At 36.1% G+C, this 17,089-nt stretch overlaps 1 protein-coding gene across 1 annotated transcript in view; it reads right to left on the bottom strand.

The window, feature by feature from the left end:
- The window catches only part of MTMR10 (myotubularin related protein 10), a 46,009-nt gene that overhangs the window by 19,601 nt on the left and 9,319 nt on the right, over positions 1 to 17,089 (bottom strand). Inside the window, exons 2-5 of the mRNA XM_035899531.1 lie at positions 16,979 to 17,079; positions 15,784 to 15,870; positions 3,183 to 3,319; positions 1,988 to 2,060 (exon numbers count right to left, since the gene is read on the bottom strand). Coding sequence (XP_035755424.1) covers positions 1,988 to 2,060; positions 3,183 to 3,319; positions 15,784 to 15,870; positions 16,979 to 17,079 — 398 coding nt within the window. The remainder of the gene's footprint in view (positions 1 to 1,987; positions 2,061 to 3,182; positions 3,320 to 15,783; positions 15,871 to 16,978; positions 17,080 to 17,089) is intronic.

Raw genomic sequence — 17,089 nt, 5'->3', positions numbered from 1 at the left:
TGAATTGGTGTTTCCTGTGTGCCCAGATTATTTTTGTCCATTAATAACTTCACAAACAAGGAATTAACATGCAGTATTCCCAAGAGCAATTTTTGCTCCCAGTTTATTGTGTATGCTGCAATGCCCTTCTGATGCACAGTAATTGGCATATATGCTGATTTTTTTTTTTTTTTTAATTTGGATGTATAAAAAAAGTGCTGGAGTTAAGACTAAGATTAACTCCTTATTTCTTACATAAAACTCAAGAATGTAAGTATAGTATATTTCCAGCTGGTCTAGACCTGCACAGACAGGCTGTGTCTCTTGGCTTATGTATCTCCTTTTCAAGCAGAGAAAGTTAAGTTGTAAAAAGTAAGCATCACAGAAGCCACAGAGATTTTATTTGTGGTAACTGGGAAAACTGGGACACATAGCTGTTCAGTGACTAACTGACATAGCTGCCTGGTTGCAGGTACCTTCTAGGTTAAACTTAAGTACTTCTAGGGAACTCAAGACAAGCGTTTTAGGACACCTCCAGCTATTCACCTTCAATATAACAACCGTCAAGCAACCTCTGCTGCAGCGTTGGTGAAATCTCCCCTTAATTCCTGCTAGTAAAAAAGCTTATGCTTCACTAAATTTAGGGTAAACCCACATAACAGAAGAACAAAGAATAATCTCAAGTGTGTGGAAGGAAATACTGCCCCCTCCTAAAGGGCTTCAAACCTCAATGGAAAAGCTAAACAGAAAGCGTTCCTACAGAACTTCTACCATTCTTCTAATGAAACTGCAAATGTTTGTGCTATTTGACAGTTTGGGGAAAAAAGCACAAAAGAGTCATCTAGAATCTGTCAACCCTCAAGTTTCAAAATAAAAACTATCTGTAGTCCTCTACCATTTAGGAACAACACATCTCATGTGAGAGAGAACATAATTAATAGAACAATTATTTGAGGCTGACTGGCTTCCCCTCCCTATTTAGCAGAATTATATGAGCATTTGCATGAGATGTTAAATAAGAAGATTGCAACACCCCATTTATAAACATCTCCATTCAAAGCTGTCATTAATAGATTTTGCAATACTGCTACTGTTCTGTCACTTGTGCCTGGTGTTTTTCGACAAGGGGCAACAAATATGGGCCAGGGCAAGACCATAACACAGGTCAATAGCACCTCTTCATTTAAAAAGGCACATTTCTTCATAATGTTCTTCCTCAGATATACATTAATCTTTTCACAGTGATTACAAACAGCTTCCAGAGTGGAAATGGATTACTGGATAACTTTGGACACTGACAACTTTTAAGTAATGATTTAAATTACTTTTATTTTAAAAACCCAGTATTTAACAGCCCATGCTGTAATCAGGATTTGAAAAATTATCAGTTATATGAAATTCTTCAATTACAAGATGAAAAACATTCTTCTTAACAAACAAGTTAGCCTAAAGTATCCACCAAATCAAAAACTGGGTCTTCAAAATAAGTGTTTTAGAAGTTATTTCTTCAGATTAAGGTATCTTATTGTCATTTGCAGATTTCCGAGTTACCTACTAACTTGCTAAGAATTAGACAAGATTAAAAACCAGAGTGCTTGTGTTGTCAAATATCCCAGCTATGTGTAAATTGTGTAAGTGATGTGCTTTTTCCAATCTAGTGTATTTAAATGGAAGAGAAAAAGATGTTCCAATATAAAAAAAGGTTGTAACAAAATTTTGTACTGCTGTAACAGGTGTCTATCCTAGAACACCTGCTGATTCAGTATTTAGTTAAGTTTAAAACCAATATAAAGATTCAACTAAATAATCTCCTGCATGGCACCTCAAGTTTTACTCAGCTTTTAAGGCTGTTATCCTAAATTTGAATAAACCAAATTCTTCAACTCGGGGAATATTAACGACATAAAACCTTAAGCATCAACAATTCTGTGCAACCTAACAGGCAGTTAACAGTTTTGAACAGAATAAGTTTAAAGCCTGTCATTGCACTTAATTATTTTTGACATACCTGTGACAATCTGCTCAATGCATGTTAGTGGGACATCATGTTCACCAAGGAGGAGGTTTTTATAATGGAATTTCTGAAACACACGAACTCACAGCCATTAATTGCAGTTCTGCAGTTTGCAACCAGATATACAGCACAACTTTGAAGAAACTATGATAAAAATCAGGCGCACCTAGACTTTTTTGACAGGTACCACCCTTGTCTATCCACAGGCAATCAGAGGCTGTGGAAACAGCTTCTCTTGTGCTGGTGAATGCACACCGAGCAGTTTAGAAACCCCAATGAAGTATGCAAAATAACTCCACTACTTGCACTGAATTTACTAGCCTCAAAAATTGCTGGTAGAAACTCAATACAATCTGAAGTGTAACACACACATATGATATAAAAAATCTCCAACTATTACTGTAACCACAGAAAGAAAAAAATATTGATTTAGCTTTCAGAACTAAGTTCTGACAACTACTTCATGTCAAAAATTAATTATTTGAAGTAGCTTTGGTCAAACTTACTAACCACTACTGAATAAACATCTATCCACTTTCAGAGCTTTACACATGCCTAGTTAATGGAGCATTTCTTTTAAAAGCCAAAACTGAAAGTGAAAACACTACTGAAAAAAACATACAGCTCACAACTTGGATTTCCAAACAGTACTGTATGCTGTGCTGTTCAAAAACTGATCAAGGTTTTGAATGTCCCATGTTCTGCTTTGACAAAGGCTTGGTTTCTTTCACCCCTTTTCTTGTTGCTTCATCTACAATGAAAACTCACTTCATGGTTACTTTGTCCTCCATCAGTAATGCCAATAAAACTTGGATACATTAAAGGCTTTGCTGATCTGATGCTTGTCTAGTCAAAGGAACACATGCAATTATCTTCCTCGGGGAGGAAAACATTTTTATACAATTCCTGCTTTGCCTTTGCAAAACCACTTCCTAATGAAGCCTCCATAAACAGAGGTAAGCAGAGCTGGCTGTACTTCCATACCAAACTTTCTCTGTTCTGACATTCTCAGTGAAGGGATGGAATAGCAACACCATTCAGAATAGGACAGTGGAACTAATTTAACGCTAATAATTTAGCATGCTTTATTTTAGAAGGGATTATATTCATATCAGATATGAGACAGATCCACTGTATTCTAATTAAACCCATTTGTTGTCATGATGTAGCAATGTGAGTAATAACAAACCTGTAGTGGCATTGGGTCATCCGTAATAAAGGAAATCTTGAAGTTAGTACAAACCAACTTGCCCCACAGGTCATATTGACTTGTATCTGTTGCGATGCATTTTCTTACAAAATTTACTTCATTTACCACAATTTCACCTAAAACAGAAAAAGATAAGGGGAAAAAGAAAAGCCTATATAATCTTGTAGGCACAACAATTCTAAGTCTGTAGTACCTAGAAACCCCTAACTCTTTACCTGTTTCAAGTTATACACCTCTTCTGGGTAAACCTGAGTTTAACTACCACCACCCCAGGGAACAAAAAGAAAACTACTGTCCCAAGACAGACAGTATTGTGCAGTAGTTAAAAGCAAAAAACCACACACCACTTTCCTTATACCCAGAGATCAAAATCTGCAATTCTTCACTACTAAAAATTCATTGCCTTGGACAACACTGTCCTTTAAACAAAGGCACATTCATGCATTTCAGATAGTATTTGTTTTATAAAAAATGAAATTAGCTGGCTATTGTTAAGTACTTTGGATAGCTTTATAAACACATCATGAATTCAGAATAATCAGTCCACATCTCGTTTTGCATTTATAAACAGATTATCAGGTGATTTCACAAAAGAAAACCCAGACCACAAACACATTAAACACTCCTTACTATTTCAAAGTTTCTACTGCGACCACCTAATGGAGATCGACCATTTCCTTTTGAAAAACAGAAGATCCAAATGACGAAGAAAAAAATTATCCTAATTCATCTGGGATATGCTATGAAATAAAAGAGTATACAGGCAAATGAGACTTAGGACCATTCAAAAAGAAAAAGTAAATTGCTACACGTTACCTTTTTAGATCCAATTGAGTAGCAATTTCATCCTTACTTCAGGAAATGAACTTGGTCATTTATTTCATTCCTATATAGGGCTTTCACTTCTGTCATCAGATCAACCACCTCCTGCTGCTGCTGTCTACCATAAATAGCGTGGGAGTGGAAGTGTGTTCAAGAAAAGTGAAATTTTATACTAGCTGTAGGTTTTTGTTTAAAAAAGGCTAAGGATGAAAGATTGCTAAAGCCCAATTTGCTCATAATAGGTTGGGCATATTTAGTCCCAGTTGCCTGAAATGTCAGCTCAGAGTTGTCCTATGCTTTGCAAGAAAACAGTCAGTTCTTCAGGTGACTATAATGACAGCAATCAGTTATATGTATGCCCAGTGAGTATGCATATACCATACATTCAAAGAGCTGTCTTCAGCATTCCAAACACTTGAGCAGAAATGCACCTTTTGCTAGTCTTGAGAGACAGTCTCTGCACATGCTCCTCGTCCTAAGCTACTTAGCTAAGCTGCCCTACTAGCTCGCTTGCCCCTAATATGATTAGGCATCAGCATGGAAGCAACTGAGAGCAGCAGCAGAGTCCTTGCTTTTAGTTCAGTTGTGCTAAACACCTACAAAAATTTCTTGGACTAACACTATAGCCTTGAGCTGGCAGAATCATGTTGAGTACTCTGGGACTGTTTGAAGATGTAAGGGGACAAGTTTCATTCACCTGTGGTTACATTATACATGCATCATATATGCCAGAAGTGGCAAGAGTTGTGAAAATGCTTTATAGAGAGATGTGCTGGAGCTTTAAAGTCTTTTCTCAGACATTACCAAGCTGTGGTTAAATAAGTTTTGAATATGGGGGGGGAAAATGTGATTCTGACAGATTTAGTACAAATAGTTAAAGTTCAGCCAAGTCCACAGCTATTGAATAATTGGGGTACATGAGAATGACAAACCCTACTTCTGTTAAACACTGTAATGAAACTGTTTCAATACTTTTAGCAGAGTCTGGCCTGAAACTTCTTAATGCCCAGCATTTTTTTCTAATAAGCTGTTTACTTAAATAACTGCAAAAGCCCAAACTGTGTATTAAAGAAATTCCTTCTCACAGTTGGTGTTAATCTTCAACTATTCAATGTTGAGTTCTCAGTCACACTCTGCCCGTGAATCTTCCCCTCTTCATGAAGTCAGTTGTTCTAAACCTAAATAGTTTTTATTCTTCCCTCTCTCGGTACCTCCAGTGTATTACTGCATTTCTAATAATAAGATACGAAGAGCCAAATACACCATGAAATGAAGTGCAACTTCCATAGGGGTTTTTTTCCCCCATATAGCATTCTCTTATCTGTTATAAAGTGTAATTTTTTAGTATTGCACAGGCGACACTTGCTAAAAGCACAAATTACTATTACCAAACTATTTCAGTACTTCATATCTTTGATGCTACAAAACAGTAGATAAATAAGAGATCCGTGCAAACTTCCTCAATTTCAATCTACTAGAGCTTAAAACATGCCTGCTACATCATTCTCTTCACCAAAGCCAGTCCTTTTTACTTCCCTCCTCCATTTCTCATAATTGTGTGGCTACACTACAACATGTTAATACTAGTCCTATTCTAGTGCAACTTCATTTATTTTCATTTCTTTCAACACAAATACATTCTGGATTTTTTGGCCTAGCTTCTCCTTTGCACTCAAGTTTACAACTCTAAAACAGAATTGTCAGTTTTGAACCTGAGAATTATAATGCGGCCAGAGAGAGAGTGTATGCATACAGATTTCAATCAAAGGGTTTAAAGATTTACAATGAAGCATGAGAAAGTTTGCAATGCAAATTTAATAGATGCAGTTTTGAAAAGCCTCTAGAAACTGAACCTTTTTTTTTTTTTTTAAACACCGGTTTAGAATTTTATATTGACCCGGCTTTTATCCCTCATTTGGACGTCTGTAATTAGCAATACAAAATATGCAAACCTTCCAAACTTAACTCAAATTTAGGAAAGTAGATAACCAACGCAAATAGTACGTGTTGGTCCTGCACAATGAACCCTTCTTGTATTTGTAGTTGAGTAGGTGATTTTTCTATACAAGTGTCAACAACAGAGCTATTCAGAGATATTACACTGCACATTTTTACAATGTAGCTGCTGCTTTTTTCCAGTAAACAGTCACAAGCTGTTCCAGACACGGAACAGCAGTCAACACTTCCATGTGACTCGAACAGTCAAAGAATGATCTCAGGAGACAAGAGCAGTTTGTTAAAACTCTGACAGGAAACCAGAAGAAAAATTACAGGTTGCCACCCTTACATATAAAGCCTAATCATGTTTAATAAAAATATTTCTACATTTAATACATGAATCACAAAAATAACACAAGAGACTGAAGGATCTCTCTAGCTAACACAATTTCCATTTAACACACAGCCTCAGAAACTATTAAACTTCAGAAAAATTCTGCTAAATATATCAAAAGCATGTGCAACTTGACTATTTCATATTTTGGATGTTAAGAGAATTCATGGTATTTACCTAATTCACCATAATGCATAACCCACTACAGCCCAAATAAAATTCAGAAAGGACAACGCACACACATGGGAAGTGGAGACAACAGAGGCATGACTAAAAATGCTGAATTCAGTGGTCAGCAGAACTGTGACCAGAGCGATCAATAGGTACCACAACTGGTGTGCAACAGCACCAATTTTGTCTCCGCAGCCCACAGGCATACTAAGTGAGCCTGGTCTAGGCTTCAGAGTAATTTATTTATGCAAAATTTGAAAATGCAATCCCTAATCAGTAACATCCTAAAATAAAGAACGTTCTGCACCATTTTGCCTACTACCGAACCAATATTTTTATCATTTTTGGTGCCTGAGCAGTTTACAAGGTGACATTTATACTGTATTGTATATATATATACACATATATATGTGTGTGTGTATATACACACACCTCTCTCAATACATACACAGAGACAGAGCATGCATGCACATATGTATATGTTAATATGCTAACATACAGTATTTCTAGCACATTAAGAACCTGATACTTGCTAGAGGCAATGAATGCTAGAGGCTAGCTGGAATCAGACTCCATAAATGAATAATGCAAAGTCTTACAGGCTCAAAAAGTTTGCAGATATTGCTAAGGGAACTTTTTCAATACTGTACTAGAAGCGTAAGAATAGATTTATTAGTATAAACTTTCTTTAATGAGCATTGAAGTTCTAAATCAAAATCTGAATGTTAGTGCATGTTCAAGGTCCAATAGACCTAAGGACAATAGGGAGTATTAAGTACTTTATGCAGCTGTGTAATTCCTACCAAAATTCATAAAAACCTAGCATCTGAATACACTTCGGGAACTAAACCCATGTTCCTCATTTATAATGCTGATAGTGATTATATCCAATTAAGACAATAGAAAAACAGCTTGGTTTTGTGAAACAGTCTAAAAAGTTCACAATAGAAAAACTAAAGTTAACTGAAGTAGCCATTTAACCCTTAAAAATTCACATCAATGAGTCCACTTGTATTTAGAAAGATCTAAGTCGAAAACTGCTCCAAAATTACTGGCAAATAATTAACTTCTGTAAATTTCTGAATGAGAATTTCCAATAGAAACTTCATTAATAACTAACTGAAATCTAGAACATCTTCACCCATTTAGCTGCCTTTTCTTAGCTGTTCTCTTGTAGAGAGAATACCAAAATTGTATGAGTTTATTAGTATGCACCAAGCGTTTAGATGTAAATGTCTCTAATCCACTTCTAAATGAATCTTCTGTTCCGTGTGCTCAGCCACTTCCAAACTTCAGAAAAGAAGTATTTGTAAGCTCATGAAATAATTGTCTTTTATCTCTTTTCTGATTTTCATAAGCTCTTACAATGCATTTAGGGTATGTGAAGACAAAAAAAGCTGCACACTAGTATAGGTGTCGCCCATCTTTTTTCCCCAACTATTTTCCAATAGTTTCACAATTAGTTAAAAAATAGACTACATTTAATTTCCTGTACATCTGCAGAAAGCAAAAAAAAATAAAAACAAAGTACAAACGCTGTTCCAAAAGGACAGCTCAATACTGTGATTACTGGGGAATGAAAAACAATTTGGATATATTCCATTTGCATTAATTTTTAATAGGAGAACCTGGGATTTTTGTCAAAAGACAACTCTACTGCTTGTGTTGTGCTTTAAAAGCACAGTAGCAAAAGAGTTTGCTTTGCCAATCTCATTACAAAAATTGTTATTAAAGTATCATATATGCATATCGTACAGTTTCTCTAGTGTGCTAATGAACACAAAAAGAGAAAGCATGGCAAGAGCTGAACTAAGTTTTAGAAATGCTCAGTAAGGAAAAATTAGAAAAAAAAAAGTAAAGGCTTCTTGGTAAAAGCATTCAAAGAACAACTACTCTTTTCCCATGCACAGTAACAAGATTAAAATCAGTGACCAATAATGGCTAATCTTTGTGAACCTTGCAAAAGAAATTGACCACAGGAGGGATCCGAAAAGATTATTGCTTTTCTGAACTAGGACAGGATGCTCCACAAAAGCTTCCCCCATGTCCCAGAAACACAGTGAAGGACACAAGAACATAGAGCAGGCAACCAACAGGAGTTCACATGGCAAGAAGGTAACATCCATCACGAGCAAGGCTCTCATTAGCAACTAGATCCAAAACAAAGTATTGCAGTAGATTAAAAAGCCGATCGTGCTTACAGAAATGCTTTAATTCAGCAACTTGTATTACCCCTAAAATGGAAACAGTTCCATATTCAACATCCATTCCCACCTCAACCCTTGTGCTGGCACTGCCATTTGTGAAAGACTTGGTTAGTCACATGAAAGAATTGTTCCAGTTGAAAATAATGCTAACCATGTATTTTTTTCCTCTTTGTCAGTCCTGTTTTTATCTGAATTAGCTCTCTCTGATCTGGCTTGTCCTTTGGCTACACTAAAGTGTCAGCACCAAGTAGCTAATAGGAACACACACCTGTAATGAGAAAAAGGGAATAATAAACAGCTCCTCTTAGCATCAGTATGCATTTTTAGGCCAAATTAAAACAACCCCAAATTAATTAACCCAACAAATTAAAACAACCCCACCCCACCCCCCCCAAAAAAAAAAGTTTTAGCCATGATTTGGTCAGAGTCCTGTAACACAAACAATAGACAAGCCAGTGAGGAGGGAGAGTTTTTTGTGTTTTGCATATTTTTAGTCTGGCTACATAAACTACAGATTCCCAAAGCCTGACTTTGCCTAAACAATATAATCAGGAACAATTTGAGAGGACTGTGGTTTTCAGCCTGTTATTTTATAACTATGTCACCAATACGAGTTACAGATGCTGTTCTGAATTTGTAATATATTACTGGGTCTAGCTTAAATTACCCAGGTTTAGCTTCATAAATAAATACAGAAACACGTGTTCCTTAGAAATCAGTTTGCTGAAGACTTACTTCATCAGAAGCAAATGTAATTGCCAGGAGACAAAAATCCCAGTAGTTTGGTCAGTTGGCAATTCAGAATCTACACTAATGTTTTATTCCCCTTTCTGGAAATTAGTAATTTGTGGCATTAAATATACGCAGGGACAGAGTGGGCAGAAACCACTTACTTTGGAACTGTTTTACAGAATGCACATGCAGAAACATTAAAATATTTCATTTAAAGCATGTTCATCCTTCTACCTTTAAAGAATGATTTCCATATTGCCCTACAGCTAATCTGCTGCAAATAGAAAAGTATTTTTGTAAATATTTACAAATACTTAAAATATATTACTAGTCAGAAGCTTTAAGAAATGCCTTCTTTGTATTCATACCAAAGAAGGTAGAACAAACTGATTCCATCCAGTAAAATCCACTTGTAAGACTGTATCTGGAACTTAGATTCTACACGCAGACTGCCTTGGTAGTACTTGTATCATGCCAATACTTAAAAAAAGCAAACCCAAAACCAAAACAAGCAGTTAACTGAACTCAGAGCATGCCCAAAAATTTACTTTGAGTCAAACAAAAAGCTATAATAGAAAAGAGTATTTACTATATACTTAGTGTAAGTGATGCCTCATTTATTCTAAATATAAGTCAAATGCTTGGTTCATTTTTAAACTTCTTGCAGCATGAAAGATTAGTTTGCAGAAAGCTGCTGTTTCCAATTTCAAATCTAGAATCTGAAACTCTCATAATTTATTTAAATAAAACTTTCGGTAATCATCTTGGTGTAGACCAAGAAAAAGAAAATCTACTTTAGAAAAGCTATAGTGAATTGTATTACTTTCCAAATAGCCATTCTGATTTTCTAGTCTGGCCATTCTGAAATGTTGAAAATAACTTCATGCTTTTGTATGACACTGATTCCTGAAAATGAGTTGAAATTACAAAGCTATTTCACTTACTTGTCTAATATCACACCCTAACTTTAAAAACAAAGAAACAAACTTTTACAGTAACATTTCAATTTCAAATAAGAAACAATGCAGGGAAAAAACCCTAAGGCTGCAATATGTCGTTTTAATCAGCTGCACAATGAGTAAGAGAGCCTTGGCTAGCACACTACACCACTGGAAATGAGAATCAACAATTGAGTATGCTTTGGAAACAATCAGAAACTGACTTCATACAAGTTCTATTCAGTTATCAGCATTGATAGGGTATCACCACTCATCATCAACAGATGAGCATCCTCAACAGATCAAGCAATACCTACTCAAATATCAACAACTCATTCCAGAAATACACATGGAAAAAGGCATTGACAGTAACATCATTACTACTTGTACGAAGCAATTAAATCATCACAGTTTCCCTTTTGAGGAGTTAAACCAAAATAATCCCTAATACACAAAAAAGGCAGACCTGACAAATCTCTGGGGTTACGCATTAACCTCACTGTCTTGGTCCCTATTTCTTACACACACATGCAGTCACACCGCTGGCATCGTGCACTCACACTGTAACACCATGACCTCTGTTCTCCAGCTCTGGGACACCACAAACCAGATGAAAATGCCAAGAAAGAGATGCAGGGGCTTAAAGCAGTCAGGAACAAACATACCTGGGGTACTTACGCACAAGGGTGCCTCACCAAAAAGTGTACTTTCCTTCTCCTATCACAAGATGCATTACAGCTGGTCTGGAACACATGACTTAATGTACTAAGGATTTGCAGAAAGCAGGAAAAAAAATAGAAAAAAAAGAGCTGGGAGCTAACTTGCAAGAGAATCAGACACTTCTAAAAGATTAAAACTTTCCATGATACAGTCTTAAAAGCCTTCCACAAATAATTTCTACAGTCAGCTGCCTATCTAAGGGCACACGTACACAAAAAAGTAAAAACGAAAAAGCAGGTGGCAAAAACAATTAGATTGGCATTACTAGAGAAAAGCCAAATATATCCAGTGGTAAAAATCTTGAACACAATATGTGATTCCCCCTCAAAAACACAGTACAACTGGAAAACATTAATCATCCTTTTGATTACTTCTGAAAGATATGGAAAGCTTCTTTCTTAGGACCAACTGAGACAACTAAGGGAGAGGAAAACAAAACAGAGCAGACATATGACACGAGTCTGAAAATCACAAATCACATGGAATGGGGGAATACAACTTGATGTTTGCAGTGTCATACAAGAACTAAGATTTATCCAAAGAAATTAGATAGTGGTAAATTCAGAATAATATATAACTGAATTGCTGAACTCCTTACCAGATGGAGCTGTGGGTGATAGACGTTTACATGGATATAGAAAGCAACTGGATGAATTCATGTAAGAAAAATCCAGCAAGATAAATTAAATATGATTGCACTGTCTCTATGATGACCCGTAACTCCTCACTCGGATCTCCCCATTACGTTACCCTAAGAGGAAAGTCCCCAGGCCACACATTGAAGGAAGCAGGGAGGGCAGAACAAGCAGCTGGGAGCGGTGCTTGTCCTGTTCGTCCTTCTTCCTACGCAGGCACCATCAGCAAGAGGCAACATCTGACCCAGTCCAGCTGTACTTACAACCTGTTTATAAACCCACCAGGGGTGCGATTGCATATCAATGATGGCACTGAAGTTGACTTTATGATCTGCCCATGAAACATGGTGCAGACACAAGAGCAGCAGCTCACCACCAATATTCTTTTAACTTGCCTTGATGTGAGCAAGTCTTAAGGATAAAAAAAAATACAATTCTGATTCAGTTTACTTCAGTAATTTTACTGTATCAACTTTTAAAAACAAAAACAACTAAACCATTTCTAGCTTTTAGCTGTTTTTAAAAAAACTTACAGGTAACAACTACTAACTTCATCTACTAGCAGATTAGTATATTGAGTACAATTTTAAATTAATTACTACAAGTAGGTATTAAGATTCAGGAGGAACAATCCTTTTCTCACACTTAGTTAGATGTTCCATTTGTTACATAATCTCCTGTGGAACATTCTGTGTGAGCAACAGCGAGGACCTTTTTGCCCGATCTTGCCTAAACCACAGTGCAGCACTGCTTCCAGTGCAGACACTGGACTGGTTCATTATCCATCCATGTATTGCACCTCTCTGCACACTGTTTTGCCATTCAAATCATGAAAACATACGCTGCATTACTTCCCAGTTATGTTGTACAATTTTTAATTCTTAAGTTGATGTCTCAAAAACACCACAGACATTGTTGTGGAAAACAGGCTGAAATAGATTAGCAGAACAAAACACACCTTCAAGTTTAACAACTTTAACTTCATTCTCCCTGAAGTACACAAGCTTGTTTCCTACTAGCCAGGCAAGGCGTTTTAACAGACTCACTGGTAAACTACCTGCTATTTCTCACATTTTTCCTCTTTGGCATGCTTTTAAACCAGGCTGTGCAAACAAAGGAAAAAGAAGTGAAACTGTTACACAGGCCAACTCTTCAACTAACTCTGCAAAATCTCTAGATCAGAGCACTACATTAGGAGAACAGAATTGCAGAAAGAAAAAGAAAACATTTTTATAACTCCATCTTAAACCTATGCCATGTGTTTTGGAATTAAATTATACCAAATTCTATAAAATTATTTGCTTTTCCCTACTGCAGTATCAGTGTTGCCACTTACAACCAAAGTTTTTAGTTGCTTTAAATTATGTTTGCTGCTTTTTCCTAATACATCACCCTCCTCAGGTCACAGTTCCATGAGAAAGCAGGTTTTTGTTCCAAAAGCTGAAGACATGCATCTTCCTCTGGGCACCAGAAGAAACTTTAAAAACAAACTCTACAGGTTAAGTTGATTCCAATGTAAATTCCTTTTTTTTTTTTTTAAAAAAAAAAAAGAAAGAAAGAAAAACCTCCTCATTTTGCAACCTGACTCACATTATTTCCCCATCCCAAACTCCCTCTCCTAACCCCCACTGCACAGAAATACAAGTTAGACAGTAGGGTATTTAGATACTTTTGGATTTCAATTTTTAGTAAGTCAGTCCATCAAAGCGACTACGTTTTAAGAATCAAAAGTTTAATACAACTATTGCAGTTATCAAAAATTACTGAAGACAGTAACTGCTCATGCTAATATAATTTAATTCCAAAAGAACTCCTTAAAAACTCCACCAATTAAAGAAGTGTAATAAACATTCAGCTGCTCAGGTTTAACTCTGTTCCTGAGAACAAAAACAATTTCACACAACTGTTAAGGACAGGCCATTAGGAATACCATACTCAGACTGTACGTGCAAGGGTGTATGTCAGCTTTAATACGAGTTGGATTTTGGCCAGAAACTTGGGTTATGACAAATTGAAAAGCCAGTCTATCCAACAGTACAATGTGTACTTGTTTATACACTTTTCTACTGCACTATTTGATGAGAGAAACAAACAAAAAAAAAGTGTTTAGGCCCGTGCTTAACTTTAAACAGGAAGACTTTCAATTAAGTCATTTTAAAAAACTCATTTCTAAACTCTCCCCCACTCTCATACAGACTGGTGCTCACGAAAATGAAAAGACTTTGTCAGAGCTACTCTGTGGCTGTACAGAGCAGTGAATTTTATTATGAAATAATCCAAAGTAACACTTCTGAATGATATGGAAGTGGACATTTTAATTCTGTGGTGAGTCATACTCTTTCAATTGGTTTCTATGTAACCTGGGGCAACTTACTACGAATGCCCCAAAAGCCATCAAATGCTGATTTCAGAGATAGATAGTGCAGAGAAGGGAAACGATGCAAACATGGGGTAAATATAAGCCAGCTGAGAAAACCAAACCCAGTCAGCACCACTTTAAGTGTACTTCATGAGTTTCACAAATAATGAACTGCACTGCAGAAAGTTAATGCACAGAAGTTGTTTTCTATCACTGCTCATGCATGTGTCCCACAGCAAAGGCAAGATGTGTTACATTTTGAGAAAAGCAGTGTCGTACTGCCTTGCATTTTCTGTGGAATGTCTCAGAGAAGAATATGCAGTCACTTCCTTGTGAGTCAAAGACCTTGGATGAATATCAACTGCAACATAACCAGTAAGATGCCAAGTGGTAAGCAGAAGTTTTGCAAGCATAAAAATACAACTGTATTTCCAATACCAAGCAATTTTAGCAATGTATTTTAAGGTATTTATGCCTCAAGCAAAATCTGTACTATTTTGTTTCACAAAGAGTGTCAGTCAGTTGTTATTTACTCTTTCAGTTGAACCTCTTCCACAACATTTCAGCCTCTTAAGTTTAAGTTACCTCACTGGACCATATCACATATCAATTAATACTGCTTAATTAACAACAGTCCCATATGAAGCAGCAACAGAATTTTTTTAAGAGTAACTTGTTTATTCTATTGATCACTTTGAAAGTTAATGCATTCTATCAACTTAGATAATATGATAGCAATAGCTTCCTACATTAGTGTGTGTAAATTCATATATTCACATATAAGCTTAAAGTTAACAAAAAAATGCAGTATACCATTGTTTTAAACTGAAAATTACCCTTAGAAACAGCAAGCCAAATTTATTACTATGATGTACAGTTTGCAATGAAAGTAATCTTGAGAATGGCAGATTGTTCCTTTAGTATCTGAAAGAGGCTTTTCGAAATTCTCATTGATCAAAATGTGATTTACCAAGGATTATTTCTTATTTAAAATATGGAAGTCATTAATATCCTACACTTTCATAAATTATGAACAACAATAAAAGCATTGCTTTTCTCATCCACACACTACAAACGTTAGTCTACATAGATTTAAAGTCACTTACAAACTCCAAAATTACATAACAGCTGCACATTCAATAAGAGTAAATTAATAAAGATGGCATTAGAAGTTTTCCAACACACAGGTCAATCATACCTACCTACTGGCAAGTCTATGAATATTTTCCTTTAAAATAAAGCAAGACTACAGCACATGCTATGGTAGTGAGAGTTCTGGACATAGGTAGAGGTCTGACTCTCTGACAAAACTGTAATTATTAGTAGTCTTCCAAAAGGTGTCATAAATGTTACAAAACTTAGTGGTTTCTTTTCAAATATTTGCAAAAAGCCCAAGACATTATTCTACACATACTAAAACATTACAGAGGCAAAATTGCATATGTATTCATTTAGTGTTTCAGGCATATTAGAACAATTTTCTACAGGCACACATATAATTAGATTTTCATACTTAGAAGTTATATTCCCACAAGGAACCTGCTAAGATTAAAATATACCAAAGTCAATAATCACAGTAAAATAAAGAAAACTATTTATATTTTACCAATTCTATTATAATAAATAAAGTTGAGGTATCTGTCAAATTCCTGATTTATGCCTACCTGGTAGAAGTACTGGTTCCAGTTTTTTAATCCTTGGTTCTGAAGCTACATGGTCTTCAGCCTGAAGAAAAAAAAAATTGGAATTTACTCAAGAATCAGAACTTTAAAGTCTGATCTATTTGAGCAAAGGAGAAAGTTGTTCCTTTCTTAAAGAGGTGGAATTTAATCACAACAGTTTTCTGTAAAGATATTAACATTTTTTGTGTACATTTAGCTTTGTACCAGAAGAATAATATAAAATTTAACATGCCAATGTGTAACTATTTGTGTAACCTAGGCTATACCAAGTCACAGGACAAAAGAAAAACAATTTGGATTGACATTCTATAAAGGCTCAAGTCCTACAACAAGCTTTATGCATATATGGACACTCAGGTTTGCACAAAAGTCCCTACCAACTTTTAACATGCATGACTTCCAGACATAGGAAAAATTTCAAAAAACCCACGGCCTTTAACACATACCTTACCTACTTGCATTTTAATTCCAAATTGTAAAAATAAAAAGTACTTCTACAAAAAGACTAGAATCTTCAATGAAATAACCTTAATGCCTACGGTTCTTACACTGACAGTGATATCGCCATTTCCCAGGCCTAGGAATATCCAGAACTACATTGCATTGGCATTTCACTTTTACCAAGAAACTGTGGAAAAGCAAAAATGAGTCAACATGTCAAATGTGTTGCTAGAAGAGGTCCTGCCTCGTCTAAAATAAATAAATCAAAATCATATTGTCGAGTACACACCCAGACCACACAAAAATCCTAGTTCAAGTAAATATACTTGATATTATATGCACTATATACAGTATTCTACTATACCTACTTGATATATATATACTTGATTTTCTTATTTATGCCATCAGCCAGGTTTTAAGTGTGAAATGACGGCTACAGTAAGAGTTTAGTTATTTGCATAACAGACAAGCACCAGCTGTTTTCTCCTCAAAGTACTCCACAGCACAAACGCAGACGCTGCCGATCCCACCCAGCACAAAGAAGAAAGCGAGCCCTGAACACCTGAAGCATTAAACATAACTTTCCAAAATAATCTCAGGTGGGGCGGTTTTAACGAACACGAGACACTATTTTGATACAAGTTCTGCTCCCCGACCAAAGTTTGGGCTCGTCACCAGCATACGCTCACTTTTGCGTGCGACTTCAAAGCCCAAGCGGCCGACAGGCTACACTCACACCGGCTGCGCGGCTTTTGTTTCCCGTACGACCGAGGGTTTCTAGGGGCTCTGCGGAGGCCCCCACCGGCGCGCAGGTGCTGGTTCACTTCCCCGCGAGGCCTGTAACCTC

The sequence above is a fragment of the Egretta garzetta genome, unplaced genomic scaffold (assembly GCF_000687185.1).
Source record: "Egretta garzetta isolate BGI_Z169 unplaced genomic scaffold, ASM68718v1 scaffold287, whole genome shotgun sequence".
Lineage (NCBI taxonomy): Eukaryota > Metazoa > Chordata > Aves > Pelecaniformes > Ardeidae > Egretta > Egretta garzetta.
Note: the sequence above shows the minus strand (reverse complement) of the source record. Positions and strands in the feature narration are given on the sequence as shown.